The 23,411-nt window shown below is 33.7% G+C and overlaps 2 protein-coding genes across 5 annotated transcripts in view; one reads left to right on the plus strand and one right to left on the minus strand.

Moving 5' to 3' along the window:
* Positions 1-1,413: 1,413 nt before the first annotated feature.
* Positions 1,414-3,549, plus strand: LOC122028880 (auxin-induced protein 6B-like). The gene has a single exon (XM_042587826.1). It carries the CDS (start codon positions 2,713-2,715, stop codon positions 3,103-3,105), a length of 393 nt encoding a protein of 130 aa, XP_042443760.1. The 5' UTR covers positions 1,414-2,712; the 3' UTR covers positions 3,106-3,549.
* A 1,324-nt stretch (positions 3,550-4,873) lies between these two features.
* Positions 4,874-23,411, minus strand: part of LOC122028878 (testis-expressed protein 10-like) — a 34,910-nt gene continuing 16,372 nt past the window's right edge. For all 4 annotated transcript variants that reach the window (XM_042587824.1, XM_042587823.1, XM_042587822.1 and 1 more), the window contains exons 11-20: positions 19,909-20,028; positions 19,560-19,646; positions 18,602-18,730; positions 17,207-17,318; positions 16,936-17,070; positions 15,251-15,385; positions 8,755-8,900; positions 8,455-8,595; positions 6,245-6,568; positions 4,874-5,106 (exon numbers count right to left, since the gene is read on the minus strand). In XM_042587824.1, the coding sequence (XP_042443758.1) occupies positions 5,002-5,106; positions 6,245-6,568; positions 8,455-8,595; positions 8,755-8,900; positions 15,251-15,385; positions 16,936-17,070; positions 17,207-17,318; positions 18,602-18,730; positions 19,560-19,646; positions 19,909-20,028 (1,434 nt within the window). In that variant the 3' untranslated portion in view covers positions 4,874-5,001. The remainder of the gene's footprint in view (positions 5,107-6,244; positions 6,569-8,454; positions 8,596-8,754; positions 8,901-15,250; positions 15,386-16,935; positions 17,071-17,206; positions 17,319-18,601; positions 18,731-19,559; positions 19,647-19,908; positions 20,029-23,411) is intronic.

Below are 23,411 nucleotides of genomic sequence, written 5' to 3' on the forward strand. Positions count from 1 at the left end.
GTATTGCCCAAATCATTTTAGAATGCTGCAAGACTGTTGGACCCCGCGGGTGTTTTGATGTGATTAACCAAGTTGGTTAGATCCTGCTTTGTGTTTAATCTCTGTGTCTAAGTGTGCAAGAGCTTAGAAGGGCAGGAAGTCGAGCGGAAGACACGACTAGCGAGAAGGACGGCACGGGAAGGGAGCCGACGGACTCGGTGCGTCCGAATGACGAGAGAGCTACGAAAAAGTACACTGGTGGACGAAAAGAACATGCGCGGCGTTCGAGGGACATTAAGCCGGGAGGAAGACTGCTCGAGGAGAAGGCTGAAAATTGGGTTCGAGTGAGCGCTATTTCGATTGGCCGGAATCACCCAAAAGAACGAGACTTCGGAAGACGAAGCAAAGAAGCAAGCTGGAGAAAGCTGTCAGCCAGCTTGGAGGCGACTCTAGCTTGAAGGCGCCATAAATGTCTGTTGGAGGCGCCTCGGACCTGGCAGAAGTGAACGTTGACTTTTTGGATAAAGTTTTATTCACTTTCTCGATGGAGGCGCCTTGGACCCCTATTGGAGGCGCCTCGGACGTCCGAGATAGGATTTCCAGAGGCTATTTAAAGGCCCCTGAAACTAGGAATTCAACATCAACTGTTCCATCAATTCTGTAATCAATTCCTAGCAATAGTTCTGAGCTGTAAGAGTGTAAAAGGCTTCTCCGCATTCAGAGAAAGAGATTTTTCTACTGCGCGCTTTTCATCACCCTGGATTAACAACCTTCTTGGTCGTAACCAGGTTAACTCCCGATCTTCTCTGTTCTTCTATTTAGCTTTATCATTTTAAGTTACTTTTTATTATTGCTATTGCGCTTTCGAGTTGAAAGATCTGAAGAGGATAGTTTTAATTCGTATAGGCAATTCACCCCTCTTACCGGCCTCCGCTGCACCTACAAAGACCCCTCTAATCATTCAAGTCCATGACCTTGACAAAACAAAACGACAAGAAAAGGATTTTGGCTCCACAAGTCAACAATACCCATGTACTATTGAAAGAACAGACCCACTATGTGAAGGGTGTCCTATTTGTGATGATTGTGAAGAAAATGCAGCACCATATGAATATTATGTGGCACCTTATCCTAGTTATGTTGATAACCGAGAATATATTGAGTACCAACCACCAAAATCAAAAGCTACAATACAACAAATAGAGGAGGAAGGCTGCCAAGCTCGAAAGGTACTCATGAATGAAGAAACATTAGATGATCCAAAATGGTATGCTTACGGGGAAAGCTTTGAAGACACTTATCGAATACTCTGAAATTCCAGGGCATACCGTGCTGAATTACAGCAGCAGTTGAAATCCTTACCAAGCACATCCCAGGATTCTTCTATGAAATATTTATGCATGGCTTTTTCAACAATAACTATACCTGAATCTGAGTCCGATAATGATAATTACATTGAATATTTACAATATCTAGCTTCACAGCCCTTTGAATCAGGTTACTCTTTTGAAGAATTTACTAACCCCTTCGCAATGGAAGCTGGTGGGAGCAAGAAGGATGAGGAGGATGCTGATGCTACAAATATTATTGCCGTCGGGACAATAGAATCTAAACCCGAATGGCTGATGGAATACCCACAACTCAAACAATTATCTGAACACATATATTCTCAATTAACATTAAGGATGCAAAGATAATAACTGTCTCCAACTAAAATAACTACTGCATGAGCTGATAGCTGACATGACAGTGCTCGGATTGTCAGCAACACTACAATTGCATTGAAGATAAAAAATAAATTGCTTCAACAAACACAAAATGCAGGTAAAATAGGCACAGACCTTTTATTTCTTTCAGATTCTTTATGTGACAAAACTCATAAAATGGCCATATTTCAATGTCAGTAAATATACCTGAATCTCTTGAAACTGTCATCTAAAATGCACCAAGATCAATCAAGATTTTTCCAAAAGCAATTCAGTATACTCTTCAATTTATTAGTTAGTGAAAATAATATAACTGTGATATACAGTAGAATTTGGTATAAAAATGACTTTCATATAGAAAATATATTATGATCAATCATCATGTTTATATCTTAAATGATTATATGGCGGCTGATGGAGTAGAAATATATATAATGCACTATTACTAACCATGTTCACCTGCCAAATGATTAGATTAATGGACTAATATAAATGCATTAAAAACAAATATAAAACAGACAAACAAATATCCCTACTGCATTATGAAGCGAGGAGCAATTATATTAAATCAAATTTAAAACACTAAGATCGTAGATGCTTAGGATGGTAAGGACATAAGAAAACAATAGCAAGTACCAAAAACTGCATCTGGAGAAGATTGCGTGCATATTTGCTCCTAGAGGGGAATCAATTCCATAGACCCACATGGGAATCCTTTAACCAATCCATATGATTGTGGCAATGATGAATAGATCATTAGAACTAGTTTTATTTTCTTTGATGTAAATCTGAACCAGTTCAGTTTTGTAAGAACAATTCAGAGTAGATCTAGTGGTTGTGTGAAGGTAGATTTTCTGCAATTATGAGCAATAATGCCAATAAAATATTGCATTTGTTAATAAAAGAAACGCAAAAAGGTAGTTGAATTGTGTCTCCCAGCTCCTATAAATTCTCATACAACTGAAGCATCATGGCACAATCATAGTCCTTACCTCCATCAGCATTAGTCTGAGCCACCACGAGAAGCATGGATTCGAAGAGGCCCAACAAGATCACAGAGGTGGTGAGGCTCCAACAGATGCTGAAGAAATGGAAGAAGCTGACAGTTTCTCCCACTGGCAGCAGCTGCAGTAGCAGACAGAAAAGCATCAAATTCCTGAAGAGGAACCTCTCCTTCTCCAGCAGCGGCAACAGCAACATAATGAGAGGGTGCATTGCTGTGTGTGTGGGAGAGGAGATGCAGAGGTTTGTGATCCCAACTGAATATTTGAGCCACAGGGCGTTTGAGATTCTGCTGAGGGAAGCAGAGGATGAGTTTGGGTTTGAGCAGGAAGGTGTACTGAGAATTCCATGTAAGGTATCTGTGTTTGAGAGCATAGTGAGGGTTGTAGAGGAGAATAAAGAAGAGTTTTGCTACTAATGTGCAATAGGAAACCTATCTTCTTGTTTCTGTGATAAGAATGTGGATGCAAGGTGAGGGATGACACTTCTCCCCCCAAAAATCTATGTTCTAGTCCTGTGTTTTCTTTCTTTATTTCTGATTATGAGTGGACTTGGAAAATTGCAATCTTTCGACATACTTCTAATTTATAAATCTTTCTTCTCTATTATACAAAGAACACTGCATGAGCAATGAAACAACTGAGGAAATATTCTCCAATAGCTACAAAAATCTCAAAATCTTCAATGTGTCTTCTAAATATAAAATAAATTATGAATCCCAATCTTATGTGTTTTGAAAACCTATTGAAACTACAACAAGAATTCCAACTAGCACTATTGACTGAACTCTTTCAACCTTTACCTTATCCTCTTGACCTTTATATGACCTTCTATAGACTGGGTATTGATTTTGAATTAGAGTTCTAAGAAAGCAGTCCAAGACTCTGTCTAGGCATTGTAGACAAGGGACGATATTACATCTGTGATATATAATCCTTTAGGATATCCAAGCACTTAAGCAAACTGAGTAGACACATGCATGCTAAGCAGACTATCAATAAAGTCAAATTTGGAAGGAAAAAAATTGTTTCATTCATTTAATTATCTAAAACTACGGACTTTTGTGATGATTTTTTTCACTAAAATTGATAATTAATGTGATTGTGAAACACTAAACCATGCTTTAATCTGGTAGCATGTAACTAACTGGTAATTGTTAACCATTCGCTTTGCTAGTGATGAACACTTAGGTAATAGTTATATGCATGAGACTAATAGATACAACTTATTCTATTTAGTTTTCTTGTGTTGTACGATTTATGATTACTATTTTTTATGGAATTATGAAATAGATGGGTTGATTAGTATTCTTATTGACATATGTTAATCATTTTTATCTATGAACATTATATCCACTACATATTGCCCTCACATCTCGCATATGCACTATACAGTGGGTTGATCATCCCACATCTGAAAATTCCTTTTAAAATTTGCTTTGATTGGTTGTGTAATATATTTGGTTGTGAAAGGCACCGCCCAAGTTTCACATATAGCTTGGATATCCTTGGTTAGCATCGTCATACAAGAGTATTCACAATGAAGATTCCAAATCAGCAGTATTTGTGGCCTTTGTAAGAGCTACTCAGATCATGCAAACACTAACTAAATGCTCTTTAACTGAAATTGGCAAAAACAACATCTACTCATATTTAATTGTCAAAAATATAATACTCCTCTGAGGGGCAATCCAAGCATGCAATATCTAATCATTCTCTAACAAGTTATGGACGAATAGGAGTAGATGAATGAATACATTAATTTGCGAATTGCACAATTTTTTCCAATCTCACAACAAAATGCAAATGTTAATCGTCTAGATGCACGAAAAAAATAATGCAATAACAAGAAATAAAACACAGGGGCATATAATACTTAATATTAATACACATAAAATATGTCAATAAAATAAATATTCACATAAATAATACTTCATATTAATACAACTTGTAATCAATATTAATGTCTTACAATTAACATTAATAGAGCATAAATATTAATGATTGATCAATATTAGTATAGCATTAAAAAAATTAATAAGACATTAATGTGACTTAAAATATTGATAAATCTTCTAAATATTCAATCAATTTCTTCCTAGAAACCAACATACTTGACTCAAATAATATAGCTCATACATCAAACACCAAAAGCATAAAATTACACAAGAGTTTGAACAGGAAACATGAGAAAAATAGATTTAACTAGAAAATTTAGAATTACAAAATTGCTTATCTATGCATTTTTTTTCTTTTTTTTTTCAAGGTAAATACTCACACTGACACCCTTGTAGACTCTTTGAAGATTAATTGGATTATGAATTTTTTATCCACAAATCACATATGCTACCCTTCATTTTATCAAGACCACTCTGTAATCTGCCTCTTTCTTCATATGAAATGTTATGCTTATTTGAATCCTGCAAATACAGATAGATAAATCAGCCAAAATATTGGTTGTACATTGATAAAAATTTCATTATATATTCAAAGAGTGCACTATCATTGTCTTGATCTATGTTACTCAAACACAGGAATCTCACGGGTATGGATTCAGATGTCAGACACATGATTTCTTTGAAATGGGATCACAGGAACTCGGCAAAAAAGAAAGTATAAATCTTGATTAATAATCAACAATAATATGTTGGGTTCAAATTTTGTTATTCAATCAACTAGTACTGAATTTGAGTTATTAGGGTTTTATTTAGGACCAATTAGACTTGATTTGGATCCAACAAGAGAATTTATGAACTCCTAACAAATATGATCAGGCTTGAATTGGTTGGAACTCAAATCAGATTCAATTTGAAAGACAAGCACTAAACTGACCCAGCAACCAGGTGTGTAGTGGCTGAACCAAACCTGAACCAGCACTAAACTGGTCCGGTACAGAGAGGGGAAAGGTGTCCAGGATTCATTGATATTATATGAACCAATATAGTTCTGCCATTGCAACCTTCCCCACTCTCAATTGTGATTCCAACTCCCCTCGCAATCTCTCCCCTTCTAATCATTGTGACCTTCAACATCCTCACCAGATGACGTCGAGCAACCCATACTATCCCATCCTGCACAAGCAAGAGATATCATTGCCTTCTTCCTTCAAGTTATGGCAACAAAGATAAGCTCCTCCATTTCTTCCATGTTACTTCCTCGTGTTTCTTCTTCGGATTTTCTTTACCTCCTATTCTCACTTGAGACTCATATTCTCACTTGAGAAAATATATGAGTTTGCCTCATTGTGCTTGTTTTCCATACCCATACACATGTCATGCCGTATCAACATGTAACCAAGAGAGAGTAGCAATCCAAAGTAACAAAGGTCATGGTAGCATATCCCATGTGAAGTAACTAAAACTAGCAAATGCGAATTGAGAAAAGTTGTGATATTTTTTTTACATTAATTTGACTTGTCCATGTAAATGTGGTTTTGAAATTAGCCAAACAAACTTGTGAATGTTCTTAAAACACAAAATATTGCAATAACACAACTAACAATCAAGTTCATTGATGAATGACCAATTACTTAAGGTAGCTAGTAGAATCTTAAGTTACCAATAAGTTATGCATGATCAGAAGAGTATGATCAATGTGTGCTTTATTTCTTGAAAGATTTATGTGAAGTCTCTTATGACTAAACATAAAGCTGAGGATGCGTGACACTGCATTTATTCTACTCGAGATATCCATTCCATATTTATCATCAGATTCAGAAGGAAGCAATATACAATCTTCTGAAATGAACTGATTGAGTAACTTCAACACAGAAGGTAAGACGTTGCCGCTTGCAATCAACAGAACAATGCAGGGCTTCAGAAAAAAATCAAATGTAGGGATCCCACTGAACCGACAAGCCACATCAGGATCTTCAGACATAGACTGTGTCAAAGCAAGAGAATTAAGTACCCAAAACAGAAAAATTTTAGAAATCTAATGTGCAGTTAAAAACTTGTTGAAACAAGAACTTCAGCATGTTATTCGAATGCAAGAGTTTCATAATCAAGCCTTAAAAAATACCACTTTCCAAAAAGCATATAACTTCAACAAACATAAAAGTATGAAAGAGTATGATTATATTTGGTTATTTATCAGAATAGCAGAGTGGATTTTAGGGTACCCACAAAATTTTCAACTACCCATATCTGCTTAGCAAATCCAAATCTAAACGTGTCTCATACCTGTGATGGGTACTTAGGAGTCTACCTGTACCCATCTCATCACTACCCATGAGCAAATGAGTACCCAACCACAACTGAACTTAACAGAATTTAACATATTTTAATTTAATACCTCCAATGTCAAAAATAATAACAAATTGAACCACTAAAAATAATTAAATCTGTCATCAAAACAGAATATGTATTAAAAAGTATGTATATCAATCTCTAACAATGAAATGCCCAGTAAAATCTTATAGTCCATCAAATTTAAGTCAAACCTACATGATAAATCTTGTAAATATGCAAATATACATATCTACATATGACCTGTACCAAGTATACACATAAAACTGATCCATGCCCAAAAAACTGATCTATACCAAGTATACACTTAAAACTGATCCATACCCGATTAGACAGGTGAAGTAGACATGGATACCCAAAAAATAGAATACAGGAACACTGAGAACTGAATAGAGAATTGGTTTCACTGAATTGCAAGAAAGATTAAATCATGTGCTCTGACAGAAGGATGCTAGTTTGGATAATTCCAAAAAGAACTCAGATCTAAAGACACAAAAAAAACAGAAGCATCCTAATCCCAATAAGTTAAGCTAACTGATGCTGGTGGCATTGAATTCACAAAGGTTCAGGCAAGCTGCTCTATTCAGGTTGGGGTTAAATAAAAAATACTCCATCAATTAAAAGTCTGAAGCAATCCATCTAAATTCTTACTCATTTTGGCAGGTAGTCTCCTAGCCTCATGACACAAATACCAGATAATGATCATTTAGACCAAGTGTATAGAAACATGGAGGGAAGGTAGCAGTAGCTAGTGTAGCACAATGTGGACATTGTGCTGTAGATAAAGAAAAATGTCATATTTGACACACATGAAGCACCCAATAGGATAGATAGGGTGTTGTCCTTAGTACAAACATTGAGGGAATTATTCATAAATTATAGGACAGACCACAACTCCACATAAGAGGCTATCATTTTTGGTTAGTAGTTCCAAACTCCCAGTGTACATGACAAATTGAATCAGATAAATATCACATGTTAATGAGAAAAACAATTAAAAATTAATTTTATATTATATAACAGATCTCAATTTGAACGTTTTCTTCAGCATTCTCTACAAGAAATTCATAAGCAAACATTTTATATTCAGCACCAAGTGTCAAGTGGTTCAATGTTAGCAACTTATTCGACCACATTGGCCATGCACGAATTAATCTTGAAAGCCATGAAAGATGCAATGGATTGGTCCAATCCAATAATAACTGAGTTTTAATATTCTCATGTATAACGATGTATATTAGTGGTTTAGTCCTTTTGGTTTGGCCATTAAATGTTTATTGGTGAGGTTTTTTATGACCATAGAAGTAGTCATCACATGCGTTGTTTCCTTAGAACGACTATAGTTGATTTACACTGCAGAGAACTGAAAACACTGAAATTTATTATGATTATTTTGACATTCCAAGTATCAAACCATAATTTTCCATCTCTCAAACTAAGCTGAAAATATTTCTAAGTGTGCGTATGTATGTACACACTATAAATAACAAGAAAATCTACAAGCACTAAGCAAGCACGTACTGATGCTGTATCAACCATATATCGACAAAGGATTTTGCTTAAGTCGCCGATATCCTCATCTGAAAGTTTAGTTAGCCTGGCATCAAGTGCAATGATCATTCTGAGCATACCACGGAAATTGTCCATAGGAGGATTTAGTAACTGCAGAGGTCAAGCAAACATCACATAGTAAGGGCATAATTTTTACAGGAAATAGAATGTTTTTTCTATATGACAAAAGTCTTCAACCGTGAGGTAAATGCATAGGGGAGTGGAGAACTAGATATGCAAAGAATAAGCTTATGAAGAAAGCCAACACACCATCTCATTTAACATGTTCTTGAAAAGCAACTTCAGGACAATGCAACTGTCACCGATCTGATCAAGGCATTCAAATACTGCATCTGTGATGGACTTGAAGGTTTTCCGATTTGAATCTTCCTCAAAAATTTTGGCAAGAAACCTTTCTGAAATGAAATGCAATATGTAGCAATCAGCAAATATTTGAAACAAAATTTAAATGACTACTTATTGTTCCGAGACATTTCAATCATCATTGGAGAAACAATATACTGTACTCATAATATTTGCAAGTTGAGAGATAAAATTAAAAAAGTATATAGAATGTCACAAATATCCAACTGCTATATGAGACAAAGACAAGCCATAATAATCAATAGAACAAGTGATAATTTGGTTTCTCATTTCACAAATTATCTAACAAGTAGAACATTAGTTTATATCCATGTTTCAATTTGACAGAAGTGATAGGCTAAGATAACTATGTATTATACCAATAATTGCTATGCTTTCAATTAGATTGTTCCTAATGCTACTTTGTACAAGCCCCCAAGTATTCAATAAAGTTGAGTGCAATCTTTTCCTCCACCTCTAACAATGCCCATAATGCTAGACCATGTTGAATGTTACTGATATCTACTGGTCAGGAATACAAACTGGATGGGAATTTGTAGCCTTCTGTTAAAACAAGCAACCACCGAATCGAGACCATCTTAGCTGCTTTCTTCTCCTCGGGTTTCCCCTTGATTTGTGGCCCAATTCCTTGGCAAACTCACCTAGCATTCTTCTACACCTATCTTCAAGGTATATCATCTCCTCTATCTTCCGTATCTTCCTTGTCTCTTGTTTCCCCTCCCCATGAACGGAAACATGATACCAAGTAGTGTTCCGTTTTCCGCCTAGTTCCATGTATCAGTCAAATAATGAAATGAAATTTTTTATCACGACGCCTAGCAAGGCAGGTCAACAATCATGACAAATAATAAGGAAAAAAGACAAGTTTCTGATATTACTATTTTACATTGCTTTATTGTTTGGATATATGGCCTGTTATTGCTGTTACACTATTACATTGATAATAAGGTCAACTCGATTGACTACATTTCATCCTTAAATGAACCTGAATGGGATTGAATTACAGAAGCATTAGAAGTTTAAAGGTTAATTAATAGTTTATACTTCCCTTCCAGCTGAAAACTGCATTGGAGGTACGAACCTAACAAGTTTATTCTGTTCACATCAAATTTTTCTGGCAAACAAATGAGCATAGACTATAATTTTATCATGGTCCATTAGGATCGAATTGCATTATCTACATAAGATAAAGCATTTAAAGATGGTAATTATATTTCACAAACAAATTGTTCTTATTACCAAATGAGACTTAAAGGGTTCAAGATGGTTCTCATATCAACAGAAAAGACAAGAAATATGAATTCAAGAAGAGTAATAGGCCCCCAACCTTCTAAATTAGGGAAAATTGAAGAAGGAGCCTCTTGCGATGCATACTCAAAAGTTATTAGTTATGTTATAGTCAGTGTTGTACATTCATGTGGGATCGTGCACTAATGGGAATTAGTAATACACTAGTTAGTGTTTTGTGAACCCACAATGACTCCCTCACAAGTTTTCCCCTTTGGTTACTTCTTTCAAACCCCACATCTAGCGGCAAGCAGAACAAATTCCTCATTATACTCACAGCTGATAATGCAGCTAGTGCTCAAAATCCTCAATCTCATTCCTTTGCCACAGCCTTGAGTGTTTGCTATGCAAACCTACGGGTGGATACACATTTGAATTCCTGGCACAGCATCCTCCCATGGCTCCATAGATAGGCTAAAAGTTAACTTGATGATAAAAGGGTACCCTTAAAAATGTGATGTTGACTATACTGACGTATTTTCCTCCTATCACCTGTGATTGCTACGGTGTCTCTTCCTTGCACTTAGCGGCTATATTCCAACATACAATAATATATCATCAAGAATATGCTTTTATTCAGGGTGGTCTTACTAATAAGGTATACCTACATCAATCTTCTTTTATTTATGGTAATCTTGCTAAGAAGGTATACCTACATCAATCCCCTAGGGTGCATTTGATTCAAGTTATCATATATAACTTTGGTTATGTGATTATTAGGTAATCACATAACCAAGGTTATGGGAAATAAAACAAAACCAAATGTTGTTTGATTCAACCTAGGTAATGTAACAAAAACTTGTTTATTTGAAGGTTTTAATGAATAACCTAGTTTAATAGTTTATTATATTACCCTCACAAAACCAACCATATTTATGTTTTTTTTACTTTTTCTTTTTCACGTTTTTTTTTTTTACTTTTCTTTTTATTTTTTTCCCTTTTTTACATTTTTTTACGTTTTCTCTTTTTTTTTACTTTTTTCCTTTTTTATTTTTTTTACTTTTCTTTTTTATTTTATTTACATTTTTTTACATGTTTCTGTATTTTTTTCTTTTTTTATGTTTTTTAAATTGTTTGTTTTTTAAGTTTTTTTATATTTTTTTTATATTTTTTTATGTTTTTCTTTTTTTTTCTTTACATTTTTTTACGTTTTTCTCTTATTAGAGAGTATTTTTGGTAAAAAAAAAAAATTGTTAACCTCGGAATCAAGAAAAACCTCAATTTTCCGAGGTTTTCCAATTCCATGTTGCATGCTCCTTTTGCTAACGTGTCAGGCATGAAACATTACTCGGAAATCATCAATTACCTAAACCAAACAGGATTTTCGTTGATAACCTTGAATGGAGAATCAATGTTATCAAGGATAACCCCCAACCAAACACACCCCTAGGGTTTTTGCTCAAAGGGAGAGTGGTTTTGCATATAAATTGAAAAGGTCCTTATATGAGCTAAAACAAACTCCTAAATAAGGTTTGATAAATTAAATTTTTTTCAAAAGTGCATCAAATCATTCAGCTTTTCACCTTATCCAGTTTGAAAATTATATCCTTCACTTTTTTTTCTTTTTTTTTTTTTGGGTAATCTAGGTATCTAGTGAAAATTATATCCTTCTCATGTGGCAAAAAGTGATTCGCTTGCCCCCAGTGCCCCTATCAACCCGCTCCTAGGACAACACGGAGGAGGTAAATCACGAGTAGCTACTAGCCATTAGTGCAAGTGGTCAAGGTATGCTCGAATGCACCGAGTTTCAACCCCAATATCTCATGTAGCAACTCCCCAGGCCTCAGCCACCGCACAGCCCCGAGGGACAAAAATTATATTCTTCTCGATGGTTATATAGATGGCATTAATATAACATCAACGCTAATGATACTGCAGGAATTAGAAGGATGAAACTTATCCCCATTGGCACTTTTAAACCAAAGACTTATGTGGTCTTGAGTATTTCAAGCCATACAAGTTGCTTGTTCAGAAGGAAACATTTAAGTGAAATTTGTGTTTGATGTGTTGAAGAAGCTGGTGTGTTAAGTACTAAATCCATTGATTCTCTCATAGATCTAAATGTCAGATAAATACAAGGACAAGTGGAGTCTAATCAAGAGGAGTACAGTAGAGTTACGACTAAAATCTAATTTATTGCCATCTAATTTCTCTAGTCTCCATGCCAAGACAATGGAGAGGCAAATCAAGGAATATATGGTACCTCGAGAATACCCGAGAAGAATTTCTATGATATCATGACTATTGGTATATATTGATGCACATTTCTCCCACAAATATATGTCCACATTAAATTGTTGCATTATTCTAGGAGAGAATATGATATTTTTGAAAAAGCAAAAGCAGACTGTAGCGGATAAATAAAGTGCAGAGTCAAATGCTAAGACATGAATATTACCAAATGTAAGCTTATTTTGCACAAATAATTTTCTCTAAGTTGGATAATGCTCTTATTGAACTAATAAATATATTTTGGCAATCAGATATACATCACCTCTAATTCAACCTTTCATAAGATGTCAAAATACATAGAGATATGTGTTACTTTCGACTGAGAAAATATAAATGCCATTTAAGATTGTTTTTTCATTTGTTAGTTACAATGATCTAGTAGCATAGTTGCTTAACCTTTAACTGACTAGCTATAACATTATAACATATTTGAGCAAATTTAAGGGAGGTATTAAGGACCACAAATTTTCTAATGCAATTGATATATGGGTAGATTGGGCTGCATAGGGTTATGGTGAAAAACCAAAATTACTATCATAATTACATTCTACTGAATGCTATAATGCAGTTTAAGTTGGGTTGCCCATTTATTGGTAGTTTTCTTGTTACATTCATACTAATAAATCAGATACATTATTGATAGCTTCGTCGATACAATCTGTTGATCGATTAATTATTTTTACTCTCATCCTTATCACATCCCTAATCGACATATTGTTGTGAAGTTTGTTGCATAGATTGTTACCAGATGAAATCTATATTTTGTTATATAGTGTTCCAACATCAGCAGCTTTTAGTTATTGACATACAGGTTGCGCTCATCCAGGCAATATTTACTCCTTGGTGAATTAACACTAAATGCAAAACAAAATAAAATTCCAAAATGTACTTTCTCCATAGCATAAAAGAGAGTATAAACAAATTTTGAATATGTACTTTCTCCATTGCATAAAGCTAGAGTATAAAATAAATTACCAACATGCATAATGCAAAAGCTGAACTATTTACACAATTATGCAACTGCTTAAAGAAATAAAATATCATCCTACAAAGTTAGAACCTCAGAAAAGCTTCCTCTGAATAGTTAACCTGGGTTTTAGCATGATTAACTTGGTAGGAGGTACGGAGTTTGTACTCTTTATCTGTACAAGTAGAATAGAGGACAGTGTACAAGACAAAGGACAATCACAATAAACTTTTCTATTTTTTTTTTCAAATTCTTATATTAAGTTCAATTCAGTATAAGATCATAACAATTGAAAAACTATAGTTTGCTTAACACATTGTCTTTTGAAATTACGAAATAATACATGGCTAGAATTTCTTATTCCGTTCTGTGTGACTTAAACATGGAACATGGTGGCACGGCACAACCAAAATATCTTGTCTGTCACAAGGAGGGGAAGAGGAGGAACTATAAAAGAGGAGCACTGGGCAATAGAGGATAGATGAGGGTGTTGGTGTGCAGCCGACACAAAGGAGGAATCTAGGGGCATCAACGCTGAAGGGGTGAGCTAAGATTGTCAAAAGGGGTTTCATTAGATGACTTTGCCAAAGTCACAATTTGCAATTGAGCTGTAAATCACGTAGTCCAAATGAAGCTGGGATTGATAGGGAAGAGGAAAGTTGTGTACTTTTCTTTTCTTTTTTATTTTGCCCTTGGGATAGGCTGGCTATTAATTAATTGCTAGTTAATAGATATTAAAAATTTAATAGATACATATATTTAATTAATACAGTTAATTAAATAGTTAATTACTTGATACATATATAATTGATATATAGATACTATTGGTATTAAATAATTAATATCATATTAGTGTAATTTTTATAAATATAATTACTTATAATGTATTATTTATATATTTTTATAAATATTATTTTATTTATTTATAATTATTTATAAAGGTTGCGTACAATAGACTTAATGTGGTCGGATCTTTCACTAGGACCGTATATTGACGGAAGTTTTATGCACCAGACTATCTTTTTATAGTTATAATTATAAGTAAAAAAAAATTATTAGTAAATGGCTAATAATTACAAGTACATAACTATTAAAAAATTAATTATAAGTAATTAATTATCAATTATAACTTATATAAGTTATACTAAGTCTAATAAGATTAATTAAATATTTAACGTTTTAGTTTTACCATGGATGCTGATAACAATTTGAAACTTCTTGCTTTAACTCTTAACATAAATAACCGGAGTATGAATTCATTCTTAGAAGTAAATAAGCCTCAAAATCATGGCTCACTCTTAACTCTTAGTGCAAATGACTTGTATTGATTCGTATTTAGAAGTAAATAAATTTAGAAACTATATGGGCACAACATAGTACCAAAATTGTATTGATCTGGCTAAAAGCTAAAGCTTTGACACTCTTGAGATTTAAAACCTGGATCTAATCATTGTTTTCTAATAATAAAAAATGACAGTCCAATGCACACAGCTTTATAGGAGGTTGTTTCCGAGCTCCAACTCGTCACCTCTGGGTCACATAGTAGCAACTTTACCATTGCGCCAAAGCTCCCCTTCTAATGATATATTTTAATTATGACAATTTATATGATCTTTTCATGCCAAAATAGAATATGCTAAATAGGTATAGTACATCATTCATTAATTGCTAGTTGTTTATCAGCTAACAATGTACATATGAAGAAAGAATATTAAATTGAATAATGTTACGAAGTAAAATTCATGACACGGACAACTATGCAGAAGTTCACTCCAGTTTTGTAAACCAAGCAGCAATGTAGGAAAGCCAAACTAAAAGATCCATTAATAATGAACGAATTTAGAAAAACAAATAACACCATGATAGTTGTAGTGGCTAGAATGTTGCTGAGATTACCAGGAGATACTCTAAAGCGTGCAACTAAAGTTACCAAGAAACTCATGTACTCAGAAACAGGCACACGACCAGACATATATGCTGTCTGCAGAACCTCAACAATTCTTAGCAGTATGAGTGGTTCCATATCATTACCTGCAATTACAATAAATAGGATAACAGAGAAAATGTAAAAAAAAAAACACTATACATATTCTTTAAAAAGGGGGAGGAGGTAAGGTGGATCATTAGGATCATTAATAAAACAAAAGCAGGAAAAATCATGCAACAAGATAACAAAAAACTATATAAGTGGTAGTATACTGGACAACCATAATATACCAATAAGTTCTAAAGAAAATGCTAGTATGTCAGTCAAGAAAATATAGGAACAATATCTTTTCCTTTTTAACTACTATTACCAACAAACTAATAGAGAATTTTCAAAAGATTTTTCCAACATTATGCAACTTTAATAGGCTGAACTTGTGAGCTGAATCACACACTGCTTAGGATCACATTTTACCCGCATTATTCTCTGACATATAAGAGACCAAGATATGGCTAAGAGGTACCCAAAAGAATGACTTTGTTTTATACATTTGATAAATAATCCAACATACAAAGATTGGCAATAATACTTCTCCAATAGTGTATCGTGTTTGGAGCTCTCAAAATTAATCAAAGTTAGATGCGTGACACTACAATAAGAAAAAGAAAATACTAATCTAAAAATTTATAGGCAGTAGTGTCTAATGTTTGACGAAACAGGATCAGACAAATCTAGGGACCATCAAGGCCGGTCCTTGTTTCCTACAAGGGAAGAGAACAGCAAGGGAAAGATGATAGGGAAAAAATTCACTTTTCTGTGAGAAACTATTTTTTTCCTTGGATCGAAGTAAGAAGCACAGTTTTCCATTTGATCATTTACTTGAATGGATCAAGGGAAGGATGAAGGAAATTTAAATTTCAATACCTATCTGGTAACAACATGAAAAGGATAAATCAAAAACAAAATCTGAAAAGAAAAAAATTAATTCTTTAAGGTTAGATTTGAGCTTCCTGCCCAGATCAGTAAGCAATATAAAGGAAAATTAGTGAAAGATTTTTTCAATTTTTTCTTTCCCTCCCTCTTTTTCTGCCAAAAGAAATGGAGGGAAAATATCAAAGGAAAAAATGTTTTATAACGTTTTTGCAATGTGTGATTTCTTCCCTCATGGGAAGCATGTGCTAAAAATTACATTAAATTAAGAAGACATTACAATCTAGAGGTCCTTTGAGAACAAAGAAAGCATTGAAGGACTAATAAGGAAAAAAAAGAAAGATTAAGAACATTGGCTAAAAAATTAAGGGACAAGAATTTATTTGATTTGCATGGCAAATTATATCCACATGACTTTGGAATAAATCATAACATTGGAGGGACATCTCAAACATACTTCTTTTGTTGTTAATATCAAATGGGATACAAATAGCTCTACCACCCAAAACACCAATAAATGAATCCATAGTTTCACCTTGCTATTTGCAAGTGTGACTCTCTTCCAAAATTTGTCCTTTCCAGTTGAAATTGGTTTTGATAAAGAGAGGACATTTACCGCCACCAATAAGTTTAAATTTGACCCAGATAAAGTACTTATTTAAATTTTTAAAAAAAAAGTTAATAATAAGTAAGCTGAAACAGCAGGTGTCCAATCAATGCTTACATAAGCAGCAATAGGCTAATGATTCAAGAAAATCTGAAGTCAGCCATGAAAAGTAGAATAAGCAACAAAGGGCAAGTTCCTTGCAATCATTTGGTAGCTTCAGAAACGGGCCATAATTTATTGATCCTGAATGAGCTGCAAAATGCAATTAAATATTCAATTTTATTGGAGGATGCAAACAGGAGTCAGTTGATACAATGAAACAACAACTGTTATAACTAATTAAAATATGCTAGAAAAAGTTTACTTCCATCACGATAATGACACTTACATCTTATAGCATAAAATTCTCGCAAGAGAAATTGCAGAGCATCATACTCAAAACCAAGAGGTGAATTTGGCACAGAACATTGTCCGATTCGAAGTAGGACTTTTAAAACCACCTGTAAGAACTTCTAAATGAGATAATTCAACAAACAAAAAGGTTCAGCTAACAATTGCAAAAAATGCTGAATGAATAGATAAAAGATTTTTCAGAGAATATACCTAAGAGCAATGAATACAATGACACTCAAAATAGGATCAAACTCTTTGTGCACTGCATAATTGCCCAGTGCACTAACCATCTAACCTAAGGAATTTAAAAGGCATAACTCCAGCTTCATAGTTTATTTATACACGCGCAAGGAATGCACTAATAAATGGTTCATAGTAACTACCAAGGCACATTAGCTTAGACCAGCTACTGCATGTCTGCTTTAGCTCCAAATCATAAAAAAGAAAGTCTTAGTGTCACAACAATCATAAAAATGATGGGAGTCAACAACATTCATGTGATCAAGGACTTCATTAGATAGAATAAAGACCAAGATGAGGCATTGTACAATCTCATGCTTGCTTCAATTTACATGCTCAAAGTCTATAACCATAAATAATAGCCTAGCTATGCATGTCCACAAATATAGCATAAAATGGGATGACAATTACCAATATCTAACTGGCATGATATATTTAAACCGATACCATAGCCATGTGGTTGGCATGACAGTTCTTGCATGCATACATTACATAGCAAATTACTGTGGATTCTTCTTATTTAGGTCATTGGCAAAGTGTGTGACTATAGATAAATACGTCACCACTCTCTAGTAATTAACCAAGATATAGAGCTAATAATAAAAAAATGTAACATTTATTCTATTCCTTAAACTAATGGTTGTTGAGAAGTAATATTTGTTCAAATTAACCAACAGATCTATTATTTACTAAAGGGTAGCCTGATGCATAAAGTTCCCACCAATGCAGAGTCTAGGGAAAGGTCGATTATACGCATCATCAGACTACTTTGCAAGAGGTTGTTTTCATGACTTGAACTCGTGACCTCCAGATCTATTATTTACTAAATATTATAGTTGGTCCATTTTGTTATGGTAATAAAGCCTATATAAGAGACTCAAGTGGTAATGTTTGTGATATTCTCCATATATTAAAAAAAAGGTATCCTTTCATCCTCCTAGGTCTTCTTTTTGCTTTTTCTCACATGCTCCACACCAAATATCCACTGCATTAAGTGGGCTGGTCTTCTCTTTTCGCAGTAACTAACTTTTTATCAATTCTCAGGCTTAGCAGTGCACAATGATAGTAATATAGCCATGCTTTAAAAATAACGTCAAGAACTAGCAAAAGCCACCAATAGAATTCAAGTGCAATTAATCTAAGCACAAACCATCGTGTTAGAGGGATGTTCATCAGATAGGTGCAGTAATATCCTGGGAAGCTCTCTCATCCAAGCAATCTCATGGCTTAGATGATCTTGATAACTAGATGCATGCATCTGCAGGCCAGTATTGATTGTCTTGCAATAAAACACAGGAGAAAATCAAAATAAATAATAAGATTATGTTTTACAAGAGACAAAAGGCGAATCAAAAATATGAAATTATATGAAATTGAAAAAGATGTACATAAAGAAAAGAAAAGTCCATTCCACTTTACACCTAAATTTCATTGCTTCTCAATTTATCCCCTAAATATTTTGTCTTTAAATTATACTACTCTCAAAACCCCGATTCAATAACAGTGGTAATTTTTGATGGAGCACAAGGATAGTAAAGACACTTAAATTGAAAACATATTATTGTTATCACCATTATATTTAAGAAATGTGATATTTAAAAAAAAATTGAGACGGATTTAAATAATTGGCATTTTTAGAAAATAAGATTTTGATAATTCACTTATCCAGTATATTTTAAAACCATCCATATTGATCCCAAATATGAGAACAGTTGAGGGTTGCAATAGGCCTAGATAGCCAACATTAAATTTATCTAAACCTTTAAAAAAAAATCTTGACTTTCTTATTCACAGGGCTCGACTGTAACACACATGTATATGTGGCACGAGGGTTATTCACTACTAGAGCATATTTCTTGCATAAAAGAGGGATAAAGTTAGTGTAGTTGATCCCAAATACTTGGGACAATCAAAGCTTGATGATGGGGACTTACTCTTATTTTTTTATTATTAGAAAAAATGACAAAAAAAAAATCCTTAGGCCTGTATTATAGAGCTGCCACCATCATTGGTTTGCCATTTTCACACTAAATTTCAACGATTTTATTAACTAAAGGCAAATAAATGATCTTTGCAAATTTAAAAAAAAAAATGAGACTAGAGCTTACAACAAGAAATAATTCTTCAACTACAGACAAATATGCTGTAAATAGCCTAGAATCGACCCTGCATTCCTTGAAAGAACAAGTAAAGGCCTGCAACCATATTCAGCTTTGTAAGTAGAAGCTTCATCTAGTGTTCCTTTGCAGAGTTGATTAGCTAAACAAGGAAATGTAATGCCAAAAACATTATTGGTACGAAAAAAATAAGAAAATAAATTAAATAAAAAATAAAATCCCTAAGATTTTCAACCCTGAACTGCCTTTTATATAGAAATGAAAAAAATATAAAGGTGCACAAATTCTTTTTTGAAACCTATAAATATTTCATTATCAACCTTGTTAAGAGGAAACAAACCTCAAGAAGCCTAGCCTTCCCATTGGCAGTAATCTGTGAAAGAAGTCTTGGTATAAATGGTAAGAGGGAAACAATGTGGTTTTCCATATGTGCCCCTTTTTCCCATGTGTTTGTGCCAACCTAAACAAGAATAGTTCAATAATCTAACAAAGAGTTTACAACAAAATCTCAAACAAATTACATTTTTTTACTTCAAAATTGCAATAACTAGATGCTACTATAATCAAAAAACTGGCATCAATGAAAAAAAAACAAGGATAAACATTATAGAATCACTCCAAATTAGCGATGTCTAACTAAGACAATTTGGACAATCTAGGGCTACGACTTTCACTAGTTGTCACTTTATCTTACAATAGCATATAATATGAAAAATGTAAAAACCAAAATCATAGAAATCAATAATTATGTGAATAATAAACAACAAAATGGAGAAATTTAACACATTGTTTAAAATTAGCCAAGGGATATAGTGCCCTTTTCTTTTTGAGAGAAAATGGAAAGTAGCAGTGTTGACTAAAGCCTCCATTAACAAAAACCATATACAAGGTAAGCCGGTAGAGGGCTCAACTTATGCATTTGCACTTTTCAATCATCCACAGATTTGCACAGAAAGATTTAGGTTAATATCCATAAAACTAAACCATGTCGCAATCCCCAACCAGAAGAAAGGTTAACTCAAGGCCTATGCAATAACATTGCACAAATGGACACGGATTTGAGCTTCTCAAAACATAACCTAAGTTTGTTTAATCTTACATGAACCAAGACAAGAAATCATTTAGAGCACATTAAACTACATGTAAAGATTGTGGCCTAAACTTTTAGTGGATAGATAAATATCAATCTATTTATTAGTTATCTAGCTAAAAATATCTACTATTTTGATTATTATGGCATCAATAGTATCAAATGTATTATATTTGAAAGGATGAAATCAAGGTTTTAAGAGGTGTATATAATGCCACCTGATAGACCAATTGCATAATGTATACAAATTATGAGGCATAAACAAAGGCATCTATGGTCAGACTCCAATATGTGTGTGTGCGCGCGCATGCGTGGGCGTTCACATATATATATGTATATATATCTATGTGTATGTATATATATCTGTGTGTGTGTCCATATATATATATATATATATATATATATATATATATATATATATATATACTTTAGTTAACATTGTAGAACATCTCACGTAACAAACAAGCATATTAATGTACATGTTTAAATTAACCCTCGTCCCCTCGGGGCGGTGCGATGGTTAAGGCATGGGGTGTTGCCACATGAGGTCTTGGGGTCGAAACTCGGCGTGACCGAGCATAACCTCCCCCATGTCTTAGCCATTTGCACTAATGGCTAGTAGCCACCCGTGATTTACCTCCTCCGTGTTGGCCTAGGGACGGGTTAGCTGGGGCGCTGGGGGCGAGCGAATTGCCTTTTTTGCCACATGTTTAAATTAACCCTCAAATAATGTAATAAAAGCTCTTGTTATTTTAGAAGAGACTAGGGAAAGAAATAATAGCGTCATTTAGTTGATTTTCTTCAACCTAAACTAGTTAAAATGAAGGGCATTTTGATTTTTCACTAGTCTACATATGCAGGCTACATATGGCTACATAGACTGCATATATAACCGCATAAATCGGATATATGATGCAGTATAGATTGCACTAGGGATTGAAATATCATTCCATGCAGGCAGTTTTTACAATTCCGAAGGCGGAGCGAAATCGTTCATCATGAGCGAAACCAGCACCGCGTGATGAACGATTTCGCGTGCGTCACGAGCAGGTGTTGCGCGCCAAAAGGCAAGTCTTGACATCCCAGAGGCATCGTAGGACGCCTCCGACGCCGCTAGAAGCATCTTGGGACGCTTCCGATGGCACTCGAAGCTTCATGGTGTGCCTCCAATGCCGCCTGCAGCCTCCTGTGACATGCGATGCCGTTGGAGGGCGTCCCGCGAGCGCAATGCTTCTATTCGTTGAAGAAAATTAAAATTAGATTTAATTAATTAAAACAATTCCTAACTTAATTGTGATACTTCGAAAGGGTTTTTATAAACCCTAATTAAATTATCCCAACAAAAAAATATATATTTAAAATTTTTTTAAAATAATAATAAATTTTATTAATTAATAATCTGAATTTTTTTTGCTGTTTTAAATTTTATTTAAAAATTCTATTAAAAAAATTAAAAATCTAAAAAAAAAAATTAATAAATCAAATTTATATTTTGATAATTTTTTAATTTATTTTTTATTGTTTAATTGATATTTTTTTACTATTTTAAATATATATTATTTAAATTGATCATTAATTAAATGAATAAATAATTAATTTATATAATTATTATACATAAAATAGCATCTTTGTATTAATTTATATAATTTTGATTATCTAATATGGAAAAACAATGCTTCCATCATATTCACGCCACTCTGTTTGGTATTATAAAGGTAACATATTATGATGTGTCAATTTTATTTCGAGTTATTGATAGATCAATTTTCTTTAAAGAAAACTATATTTAATTATGTTTTTAATAATATTAAGTTGTTCAATAATGAAGAACTTATATAAAATCAATATACAACTTATTTTTAAATTATACACCATAAACATATTTATCTAATAATTACTATATATAAATAAAAAAATATCAAAATCGTATCGATACAACATAATACGATATCGAAACCATATCGTTCCGGTCTAGGACCGAAACCTCGGCACCGGTTGAGATTTTAAACCTTGGATTGCACAATGTAGTTAGATTTTATTCACCTCCTTCAAATAGCACATCCAATTCCCTCCAGTCACCTGTATCCCATGAAGTAGCATGAGGATTATTGACTTTGTGCTAAGGACAAGTATGTTTACTTGGAAGGAAGAGAGCCAAAAGGCGAGGGAAAGGATGAGAAACACCTTTCTGCTTGGATGGAGATATGGAGAGGAGAGATCTAAGGATCCCTTGACATCTCTTTTCCTCAAAAAATAATCTGCCTAAATATGAAGGGATTAGGACCGAGAGAAAATTGGTAAAAGATCAATATATCCTTTCTCGATCACCAACCATAAGAATAAATGAAAAAAATAGTCCTAAAAGACTTCATAAGGATCCCGCAATGAGTTATGTCTGTGACTCTTAATAGCATGTTCCATCGACCCAACATGTCCATATCATTATAGTAACCTTGTTAATGAAAAGTTACTTTGTATCCAGGAATTACCCTGTGTTTATCTTCCACCTTTCCTTGAGAATGAGAGGATTTTTATGCATTGGCTAGAGAAAACAAAAGAGTCAAGTAACATGAAGGAAGAACTACAACGTTTTAAGGACCTTTCAGATAGAGAAAAGAAATAAGACAACTAGGAAACTTGATATCTTCTATAAAAGGATTAGTTAACAATTTTCATCTGCTGGAAGAGAAAAATAATAATATCAAAAACAAGCAAAAAAATGAGAAGAAATCCAAACAATAGTCTTTGCACTT

The sequence above is a fragment of the Zingiber officinale genome, chromosome 10B (assembly GCF_018446385.1).
Source record: "Zingiber officinale cultivar Zhangliang chromosome 10B, Zo_v1.1, whole genome shotgun sequence".
NCBI classification, from domain to species: domain Eukaryota; kingdom Viridiplantae; phylum Streptophyta; class Magnoliopsida; order Zingiberales; family Zingiberaceae; genus Zingiber; species Zingiber officinale.

Coding starts and splice junctions, on each gene's coding strand:
- LOC122028880 (XM_042587826.1), top strand. CDS start 2,713: ATGGATTCGAAGAGGCCCAACAAGATCACAGAGGTGGTGAGGCTCCAA.